The 11258-nt window shown below is 38.5% G+C and overlaps 1 protein-coding gene across 1 annotated transcript; it reads right to left on the minus strand.

Annotated features, from left to right (window-relative positions):
• Positions 1–988: 988 nt before the first annotated feature.
• On the minus strand, positions 989–11009 carry LOC139727985 (mitochondrial fission factor-like). Its single transcript, XM_071638956.1, has 6 exons — positions 10998–11009; positions 8205–8333; positions 6603–6735; positions 5698–5775; positions 3970–4087; positions 989–2043 (listed from the first exon to the last, which is right to left on the minus strand). The coding sequence occupies exons 2-6, from the start codon at positions 8313–8315 to the stop codon at positions 1800–1802; spliced, it is 684 nt and encodes a 227-aa protein (XP_071495057.1). The 5' UTR covers positions 8316–8333; positions 10998–11009; the 3' UTR covers positions 989–1799.
• Positions 11010–11258: the final 249 nt, after the last annotated feature.

Genomic DNA, 11258 nt, shown 5'->3' on the forward strand with positions numbered 1-11258 from the left:
GACATAAATGAAAATTGCATTACAGGAGCATAAATACATGTAATAGTCTCACCAGTAGTCTAATTATCCTGCCCACATGTTAGATTTGGCAGAGTCACTTGAACATGCCCTTATTTAAATACAGAAACAGAATGGAAGAAATTCAGAGGACAGGATAGCAAGCTGGCATAAACAACAAACACAATAAAGCCTGAATTCTTTCAGTATTGAAAGTTTGCCATCACTTTTGTACTGTCAAATGCTCCCCAATACATTTACTGTCATTCAGGAGCATACCTATCAATTGAAGGAGTCGGTGCAATATAGTGGTAACCCACACAATGGTCATTTTGAGATAATCGCTGTTGAATGTTTGGAAAGTGCATACATTGTACGTTAATAAAACATGATTTCATGCATTTTTTACCATCTTATTGGTTGAATTCAAATATGATATTTTCACGGAGGTAAGAGTGAAAAATAAGGATCACGAAAATGTATGTAACTCAATTTTGACAAAAGTGTGGGTTAGCCCTATACTGCACTGACCGCTTCAATTTGTACACACTTCAGCACATTAGGGCACTTCAAAAGAGGAGAAAAATCTGTTTTTGTATTGCACTGCTAGTACGCTAAATGTCAATTAGGTCATGTCCTTTAGTGAAATTCAATGTTGCATCTTCAAATAACACTAAGATGCAAGTGATGACCATGTGTGAAAAAGAACAAACAAATTGACTTGAGTGAGTCTTCTCCCCCCCCCCCCCCACCCGCACCAAGGCATTATTCATGGTGATGTAGATTTTTCACAATGCGACTGTTTCCTATGCATTATTTTGTTGTTTGTTTGCTGCTACTGTTTGTGTGAGACAGACAAATATTGAGAGACTCTTACTCTGATGGAAAAGAAAACAACAAACTATCAAAACAACATCGTTATAGCGCCCCCATTGGCAATGACTAAATACAAGTACTTGTCATCTCCAGGTTGAGTAGGGATGCACTTTGATTTGGTCTGATGAGGTTACACATCTCATTACAACTCTACAGATAGAGTGGTTTGAAAGTGTTTCACTGCCTAATGATATTTTTACAGTCTTGATGCTGCTATGATCGGGTGAAGGAAATGAGAAGGACTTGAGGTGCTCAAAATCCCAAACGGGTTTCAAATCCACACACACATAAACACATACAAGTACAAGGATAAAATGTTGAGAGAGAACCATTTCAGCTTTTGATATTATAATGTCATAATGTGAATAATTTCTCATAACATGACAAGGAAATTTGGACCACATGAGGATATAGCTTTTGTGTACAACAAATGACCTACCCAGCAAGCTTCACCACATAAACTTAAAATTCTCTCAGCATTCATTCCACAAACATTTACTTCCTGATGTTCTAATTTTTATCGTTTCTCCACTTATGGTGGCCTCTGCCACCATAAAAACAGTGACATAAATGACATACTTATTTTTACGGTGATGTAATTTTTCATAAATTATAGCAATTTTCCTATTCATTGGAGCCCGTTCACTGTTTTGCAAGCTACTCTAAAAGGTTGTGACAGTCTGTTAAAGTGCCATACAACTACAGCCTGCTTTTACGACTATGCCGTCATCAAATATGAATCCTGTTATTAACATCCAAGGGTGGCTGGCTTTATTGCTCCAGTAAAGAGGAATACGTACGTCCAGCCTGCATGAGATGTGTTCATGATAAGTGCTGCATCCTGCAAATATTTTCTCTTTCAGTGTCATCATCATCACCACTCCTCATTGGTCTCAATTACAGAAGTTCTCCCTCCATCTTTTGCTTCATTGGTAGGGTGACCTGAAGAGAAATCGGAGCCCCTTAAAGAAAAAATAGACGATTCCCGCCATCATGAAAATCTTTTCCCGCCTGTCACGCCTTCTCTCAGCCTCTTCCAGGGATGCAACTGTGCTGGTCAGAAGGTAGACTCTCCTTTGTAGCTGCTCCCACTCCGCCAGCGGTGTGCTCTCTACCAGCGATGAGTTCCCATCGGCAAACTGCACACCGGAGTCTGTGTCCCCAGAAATTCTAGTGTTCAGGAAAGACCACAAAGAACATTTTCACACATAATAGATCACCACCTGCTAGTCAGAAAGGCCCTCATGTGACCCCCAAATCGAACTTTGATTTGTGACATAATTAAACAGCATCTGCAGCTCTTTCATGTGATGTATTAACAGGCCACCATGGATTTGTGATTTTTCTAGCGTGCAGGCCTTAGGTTCCTTCTGCTGGGCAGGTGATGAGATGGCAAATTAATTACACCACATTTGAAGGTGTTTCATCTATTATTCAGGGCTGCCATCATCAATACAATGTACATAAACATCAGGGACATTCCATAATGCCATTTCTGTCTGGCAAGATGCTAGTGTGCTACATGCATCTCAACAATGATGACAATTCCTAAATCATGGAAGCTTTCGTCATCTTTTTGTCTTGGCATGAAAAGATAATTGATTTTACAAAAAGCTCCCAGAAAATTTAGAGAGACTGCACAAATTTGTCGTCATTTCATCTTTACTTCTCAGATTGTGTATAACAGGACACATTTGATACATTAACAAGGAAAAGTAGAAATTACGCGGTGCGTAATATATGTCCCCGCCGGAAGTAGCATTTAGTAGCAAAATGTACAATATAGGTAAAAAGATGAAGGTCAAAGGTCAAAGAAGTCAAAGGTCAAAATTCTATGTAGAAGTTTTGAAGCCCTCACCTAGTGCCATCACATAAAGCAAACGAAATCGAAATCGGGTTAGAAATGGCGAAGGAGTAGCATTTTGTAGCCAATGTACAATATAGGTAAAACAATCAAGGTCAAAGGTCAAAGAAGTCAAAGGTCAAAATTCTGTGTAGACGTTTTGAAGCCCTCACCTAGTGCCATCACATAAAGCAAACGGAATCGAAATCGGGTTAGAAATGGCGAAGGAGTAGCATTTGGTAGCAAAATGTAAAATACAGGTCAAAAATCAAGGTCAAAGGTCAAAGAAGTCAAAGGTCAAAATTCTGTGTAGAAGTTTTGAAGCCCTCACCTAGTGCCATCACTTAAAGCAAACGGAATTGAAATCGGGTTACAAATGGCGAAGGAGTAGCATTTTGTAGCAAAATGTACAATATAGGTCAAAAATCAAGGTCAAAGGTCAAAGAAGTCAAAGGTCAAAATTCTGTGTAGAAGTTTTGAAGCCCTCATCTACAGTGTAGTGCCATCACATAAAGCAAACGGAATCAAAATCGGGTTAGAAATGGCGAAGGAGTAGCATTTTGTAGGCAATGTACAATATAGGTCAAAAATCAAGGTCAAAGGTCAAAATTCTGTGTAGAAGTTTTGAAGCCCTCACCTAGTGCCATCATATAAAGCAAACGGAATCAAAATCGGGTTAGAAATGGCGAAGGAGTAGCATTTTGAAGCAAAATGTACAATATAGGTCAAAGGTCAAGGTCAAAGGTCACAACTGAAATTCTGTATAGAAGTTTCAAAGCTCCCATGTAGTGCTATCATATAAAGCAAACAGAATCAAATCGGGTTAGAAATGGCGAAGGAGTAGCATTTTGAACATTTTGATCACACACGGACGGACGCACACACGGACGGACGGACGGACGGACGGACGGACACACGGACACACACACGTACGGAGCCCGTTTCATAGTCCCCTGCTCGAACTCGTTCGGCGGGGACAAAAATGAGTTTCTTTCCTTTTTTTTTAATGACAAGAAGACTGGGAATATTCTGAGCTGTCAGCGAAACAACCAATGAACCCCCAAAATATGTGAAAATGTAAATCCCATATTTTGTAACCATTATTATTCCTTGTCCAATTCTAGAAAAATGTATGTTTTTGTTTTTGTCCCCTTGCTATTACTGTATGATGTCTTGAAGTCAGCATGAACAAGGACTGGCTTTGTGCTACAGATCTCATCTCTCGTCACTTAAATCTAATGTCGCCCACTTACCTGACTGCATTGTTGGCAGGCTTCTTCTTTGCAGCAGATTTTGCATCACCTACGGTGGGGAAGGAAATCTCATCCAATGTCAGAGTTCGTGGGGGTGTTGTGAGACCAACGTTAGAACCTGGGAAAAATGGGGGAAATACCACAAAATATATACAAATGAATATCAATAACACACTTACTTCACTCCTTAACACTGAATCCACAAATCTATGAAGTAACCTCAATCTATTACAATATGCATTTTCTTACTCAAAATCATAACTCTGTACACACAAACAAAATACAAATCTTGGTGATAGCAAAATCTTAGGAAAGATAAATCACCTGGAGTAGTGGCAGCATAGATTTTTGTTTTTCCTAATTCATAGCTTGTCTAAGCATGAGGGTCTTCCCTTCAAATAACAACATAGGTCTGCTTCAAGCTACTTTAAAACGATGAATGTTCAGGTGCGTTTTAATTTTGCGAATTTTGTGAGAGCCATGATTTGCGAAATTAAAATGCATGTGAAAGTTCTTGTCTATACAGTTGTACATGTGTATATGTATTGAATGTTAGAGGCAACTCACGAAAATTTCATGCTGCGAAAAAGGCTGTCAGCTCCAATTCACAAAAATTTCATGACATGAAAATATCATGTTTTACAGTATACCATCTCTTTTCTTCTTTTGAATATAATGTCTTTTGTTCATCTGATGTAGTCTCGATTTTTGACTGCACACAAATCTAGCCCTAGATAATTACAATAGATCTTCTGTGACAGCTTGTGACATAATGTTAAAATTTTCATTTCAACTCTGAGCTTTGCTTTTCCGAGGTCCATTTCAATATCAATCAAATCAAAGATTTGCACTTAATTAGTTCAATCCACTAAATTTGGCTCATTTTCACAAACATCTTTGAATTACTGATCACTATATTTTTAAAAATCCACATTATTTTGAGAGAATGTGGCCGAATGTTCAAAATCAAATAGCCTTTGTAGTCACTCACGCAAAGGTTTAACAGTTCAATGGACTATCCAGAGTTGAACTTGATAAATCTTGTACAACCGTATGTAAATGTTCTATGAATTGGGATTTACAGACAGACACACAAACATTCCGCCACACATCATGCAGAGTACAGACACATACTGTAGAAGCTGTTATTTTCAAATACAAATCAATATTCTTGAATGCGGAGGTGCTGTTTTCCTGATTTGACAAAGAGACTATTGCAAGTGTTTGATACCAATAATTTTGCATGTTGTTAAATTCAGGGCCCAGCAGCAGTTTGCAAAATTCACATGATGGCCCCTCCCTTATGATCTCAGCCGCGATTCCCGCGTTCGTTACAAAAATTGGCAAACACGTCACTCATGACGCAATCTATAGGGCTGTGTTGTTAAATTTCTATAAATCGCTTTCTTTTATTTTATATGAATTTGCATTGGTTTTGTACACAAAATCATGTTTTTGAGCAATTTTCAGTCTGACATGCACTTACATAATGTTGCGTAACTTCGAAAACCGCGTACCCGGACGTTGCAAATTTGGTCTTAAAAGTTGTGCAAGGCTTCAAGGTAAATGGTCATGAATCACCATGTGGATGTGTTCTCGCGTTGTGGAGATGTCGCGCGAAGTGTCGAGGGGGGGGGGGGCCATTATGCCCCCCACCCCCCAGGTAAGTTAGGGTTAACCCTCACAAAAATTCTAGCTTTTACAGTATATCATGTAGATTACACTTACCTGGTTGTGGAAACGGTGCCATGTTGTCAAGGTCCAAGTCCCGAGGGGTCTGCCTAACTCCAACATGCTGGTCTGAACCTGAAAGATTAAGGGTAAGAATCAAATTTGTTAAAAAGGATATCCAGGATATGATTAATGCTAGAATACTTGTACAATACCCATGTACATATAAAGACACAACATTGATAACTTCATTTTCCCTTGCGTTATTGATAATTCAAATTTATTCCATTTGGTTATTAATGCACAGTACATGGGTATGCAAAAACAGAAATTATCATTATCACCATAATTTTCTTCTTCTTCCCTATAACATTTAGCGTATCCTTCAGGGTCTGAAGATTAATCACACTGCAGGGTGGTGCGCGCACATCGATCAAACTGTGAGCACAGATGGGCTCTCGGTGCACATATTTACAATGATCATAAATACGTCATCATAAACACCACCATATTAAGAGAATATTACTATTTACACTCACTTTGAACTTTTGCCCACCAGAAACAGGTAAGCATCTTAGATTACCAAACAAAGATTTAATCTCACAAGTGAGATGCATCCAAAGTGTGAAGCTGCTACGCACGTACTCTCACAGCATGACAATCGTGTGGTCAAATAGTAATTACATGTCAATTTCGATTTGACGAGGAGCACCTGAAAATTCCATAAAATCTAATGCAGCAGTTCATATGTAGATGCAGAGTAATATGTGAACGACATGTTTCTACAACATGTACAATAAAGGGCAAGAGAAGTTATCATTCATCTGTGAAGTCATGCTTGTGTTGCAAAGAAATATTCTTATGCACAATAACTTATAAGACAATAAAGAGAGACAACTTCTAATTTCATCATATACAAAATACATGGCAAATGGAATGGATTGGAATGCCATATTGCTCACCTGCTATAAGAATCCGTTCTGGAACACTCATGGCATGGGCAGGGCTGTTCTCCATGTCAGTGCCAAGATCAGGGGTTGGGGAAGGGGAGTCCATGAAACCAGACTCCGGCTCCATACTCAGCCTTGGAGGCACCTGCATAAAATAGACCAATTTGCTTATAAATGATAACATAATCTAGATTTTTTTTTTTTTTTTTTTTTTTTGCTGACAATCACCTCCCTATGCCAGAGGATGTCAAATTCATGCAAACTGCACTGTTAATGGCTACCTGTGATTTTCTGTAGACTTCTCACAAAGACCTTACAACCATAACTAACAATATACATTAGGAACTTGTAATCATTGCACCTCCTGGTATCATACAGACTTTCATCTTTATCTGAGGTGACAAAATCATCAAGGATTTGAGAGTACTTCCCAGACCCAGCATGCAACACATAAATCCCCACTGCACAACTTCTTGAGGACAGGTGTAAAATGACATTTGTTATGTCACCATTGTGCCTGTCTGGTTATAAACAGTTTTGGGGAGGAAAAATCCATTATTGTAAATTTCAAAAGTTCAAGGAAATAACACATCTTTCAGCAGGGGAGATGATTTAAGCTTAAGTGCATATGAATGGGGTAAAACAGAGCAAATTCTTGGTTACTTTAGTGTTCATGATCACTGACTGTATTGTGATGTTATTTTGCATCATCTCCACTTGTAAGCATAACGCATGGCACTTTGATCTGGTAGTCCTGAAAGGGTTATGGCAATGAATCATTGTGAATCATTGTCCCTGGTCTCTGTTGTCTGCAATGTCTCCCGTTTCACTAATTCCATATCCAGTACAGAAACAAATAAATGGACAAAGCAATTTATCCCACCCCCTCTTTTGGTATGTTCTACTCACCAAAGAAGAACATGTGAATTGGTATTAAAGCAGAACAGGTGGAAGGCATAAAACTGTTCCCCTTATGCATGTAACATTGTCTAGAGCTACAGGTAGAATCTGGCTTTTTCTTTAGTCCTCTACTTACAGAATGCACGATTACTCTGCTGACATTTTTCATTTGATGAGTGCAGACTGCGGATAAACGTCAGGAGATCTGTTGCAATGGATAGGGACTGATGCAAAATGGCACCCTTTCCTTTACGAAATATGCCTACTGTAGGGTTATACTTTGGTGGCTCAAGTCGGCTCAGAAGGGAAGCATCCATACATGTACCTTGTACAATTATTCTTGCATTGACATCTGCTGAAGAGTCACAGGAATGTCCAAAATTCCTGAAAAGGACACTCCATCAGACCAGCCATACTGGCCCATGAATTATGATTCTTCTCTTCTGCCCCCAAAACATCTGTGCACTATATAAACACACAGGCCTGGTTGGTTCCTTATGGAACGTTGGACAGTAAGGCTACCCCAAAAGAACAAGGAGATTGTACTCAGCACCTTCAGTGGCTTTAAAGATTACCCTGGTTTTAAAAATGTACTGTCTACCATGTTTTTTTTTTTTTCTTCTTCTTCTTCTTCTTCTTCTTCTTTTTTCTTGGGGGGGGGGGGGGAGGTTGTTTTAGGTTGGGGTTACTGTACTTTTCCTTCCTCTGACTCACCTGCATCTTTCTGTTGACATCTGTACTGAAGTCAGTGCTGTACTGCATGTGATGTAACTCATCCATCTCCTCTTGTAGCTGGGAAACGATGTTGCGATCTAGAGAGCCCATGGGGTCAAAGGTCACAATCTGTCTCACGGCAACATGCATCAAAAATGAAAACAATGAATGAAGCATTTGCGGTTGCTCAAAACATGCACATTCTGTTAGCTGTGGCTGTTTTGCAGAAAAAAAACATTGTATACCACCTACAGTGTATGGCATCAGACATGAATGTTGTGAAAATTCCTTGTTGATTTGTTTTGTTTTGTGCTTTGGGAAAGGGAAGGGTTGACTAAAAAATTCAACAAACAGTGAAACTTTCTGAAGATAATTCATGCTTAAAACTTCACAAACAGATGTAAACATTCATAATTGGTTTCATCTTTTCACATTCAAAATCAATGTCCTCAAACAAAAAATGGTTTATGAATTGAAGACAAAAATTCTAAATTGAAATTGTTTGGTCTGCGAACAGCGAAGCAAGCATGAGATCGTTGAGACTTTGCATGCAATAGGATAAGCGCAAAGAAATTATAATTGATTAAAAGTTGGCAATACAGTTGGACATGTACATGTATGACATTTGAAAGACATCTTGAAAAGTTGAAAGGGTCATTTGGGTCATGGTGAATTAACTTTTTCAGGGCTGCCAGCTGCTCCAGACAAGAACAAAAACTAAAGAAAAAATGAATAAAAACACAAGTGTGCAGAAAAAAAAAATGAATGTTGAGCAATAGTTGTACTCTGGTTCAAAATGCAAAAACTACACATATCAAACATGCTTACCAGTCATCAAATTTCAGACTTAATATTCAACAGCACATACATTGTATCTTCTTATTAAAGATGAAGGAAACACATACATTGCACTATACAATACTGCATACACTAATTGGTCCGACAGTCCAGGACCAGTAAAAATCACTGTTGGACCAGTATAACATTTTTAGGAATGGACCAGTAAAAAATGGAAAAACTGGGTATCAACTGGTATGAGAAACAGGTCGCACCAGTAGAAAAAAATGAGCTGGTATGCAACCCTGCACTATGTCCCATTTCTAAAAACAATTTTACTCTACTTTGGGATCAAATGTGAGTTATGAGGAAGAAATTAATCATAAGTTTCTACATTCTGGGGATTTCAGTTGTACAACACTGTAAACTTGTATTGCAGTTCCACTATCTCTACAGTTTGTACTGTTTATAAGTTTTATGTAGTACAATTTAAGTCTCCAGAATGTAGAAATGTTTGATTAATTTCTTACTCATTACTGAATTACTCACATTTATTAGTGATCAAGATTTGATCTAAAAGTAGCTAGTTTCTATGATACAGTATACACATACAAAATATTAAAAAGTGGAATTTTTTAGTGTGGATTTTTTTTTTTCGTGCAAATTTTGTGTGACCAGAAAAGAGTGCGAAAATAAAAGCATACTATATTTGCTTGTTTATGTTCCAGTATCAAATTAATGTTTTGATTCCGCAGGATAATAAAAACATGCAAAATTAATCTTACCCTGCTGAGGCTGAGAATGAACAATAACTCACGTGAAAATATCCACTTTAATACTTAGTAGTGTTTCTTCCATCTTTAATAATAAAATGTTTGCGGTTGAATATTCTTTTCTCTGTTTAATCTGAACTTAGACTTGATCTACCTGTGAGCATTCTCTATTTTATACTCCTATTCGGGCCCGTCCTGTTCTACAGAATGTATTGACCAAGTATGTATCAGTTGAAACTTAATAGTTTTGTATGACTAATGAGTCTACTTTTACATGACTCATAAAACTTTGTACTTTACCAAATACTGAACTAAATTTTTGTTGTACGTGTGAAAGTACAGACGGCAGTCCATCAGGGTTAGTCGGTGTTTATTTAAATTCTACCCTGATCCTCCAATGACTAGGGTGGGTGGGTGTGGTGTGTCAAATGGGGTTTTAGTTTCCACACCATACCAGTGCCTACCAGTCAGTAGCTGCAGTACTGCACTGCCACTGAGCTGCGGGCCCATGATCGAGAGGACTCGGCTCAGCAGTGATGAGGATCAGCACGAGGGGCTAGTAAAGTTGTAGACTGGTAGATGTCTACATACTAGCTAGGAGTAGATTCTAGCCCTCTAAATTTAAATTAGGGCTAGGGCCAAGGACTGAGAGGAGCTCTCGTAAGTTACGACTTACATCAAATCATGAATGATATGATAAGATTTAATTTAAACCACCATAAAATGATGTCTCAGACCGAGTAAATTTACGGAGTGGTGTTCAACGATTGGGATGCGATACCTCGTCAATATTGCATTGATTTAATTAAAATATTGTCTGAAAACACCATGCACCAGAACTACGATTCGACAAAAATATGAAAGTAACAGGAAATACATATTGTAGACCTAGCCCGACCAGACGCCGTGCAATGCCATGGGCTATGTATAGTTAATGTAGCGCTAGACCCTATCTCCATGATCTCGGGCGGTAAAGAAAAACTTTAAAGTGCATGATTGCCTGTATACAGACCATGTACAGGCAAGCCATAGTCCCATTCATTAAAAAATGTGTCAGAAATGGGTTACGTCCAAGGGTTTCCCCCATTCATTGATGTTACAGCTATTAAAGAATAACAAATCATTTGAGATACAGAATGAATATGGTCACAACACTTGCCTGCAAGTTTGACAAAGTCTGAACAATAATCCGCTCAAACTGGAAAGGAAAATACGAGCGAAATCGCCGAAACACAAGACTTACCGACACACTGAGATCCACACCGGCCGGCTAGACTTTCGATCTACAAAAACCAAAGGTCACCAAAATCCGACGAAACACACAGCCCGCGCAACGCGCATGATTGTGTGAACCGTTATCACCACACTAGGAGTACATGCGTATGTCAATGGTGTGTACGTTCCTCCAAGGACCCCTCTGAAGAGTTTCATCGCAAAACGGGTTAACTCCATTCTTGTCAATTTTAGATATTTGCAATTAAACCTGGTACAAAGAACGATAAAA

This window comes from Diadema antillarum, unplaced genomic scaffold, assembly GCF_040938485.1.
Source record: "Diadema antillarum isolate AM-2024a unplaced genomic scaffold, OU_Dant_1.0 seq00000161_RagTag, whole genome shotgun sequence".
Lineage (NCBI taxonomy): Eukaryota > Metazoa > Echinodermata > Echinoidea > Diadematoida > Diadematidae > Diadema > Diadema antillarum.

Bases quoted from the DNA above. Each gene is read 5' to 3' on its own strand.
- LOC139727985 (XM_071638956.1), bottom strand. From the start codon at position 8,315: ATGGGCTCTCTAGATCGCAACATCGTTTCCCAGCTACAAGAGGAGATG. The intron at 6,736-8,204 runs GTGAGTCAGAGG...TATTTTATGCAG, and splicing joins ATGTCAACAGAAAGATGCAG to GTGCCTCCAAGGCTGAGTAT. The intron at 4,088-5,697 runs GTAAGTGTAATC...CATTTTTCCCAG, and splicing joins GGCACCGTTTCCACAACCAG to GTTCTAACGTTGGTCTCACA.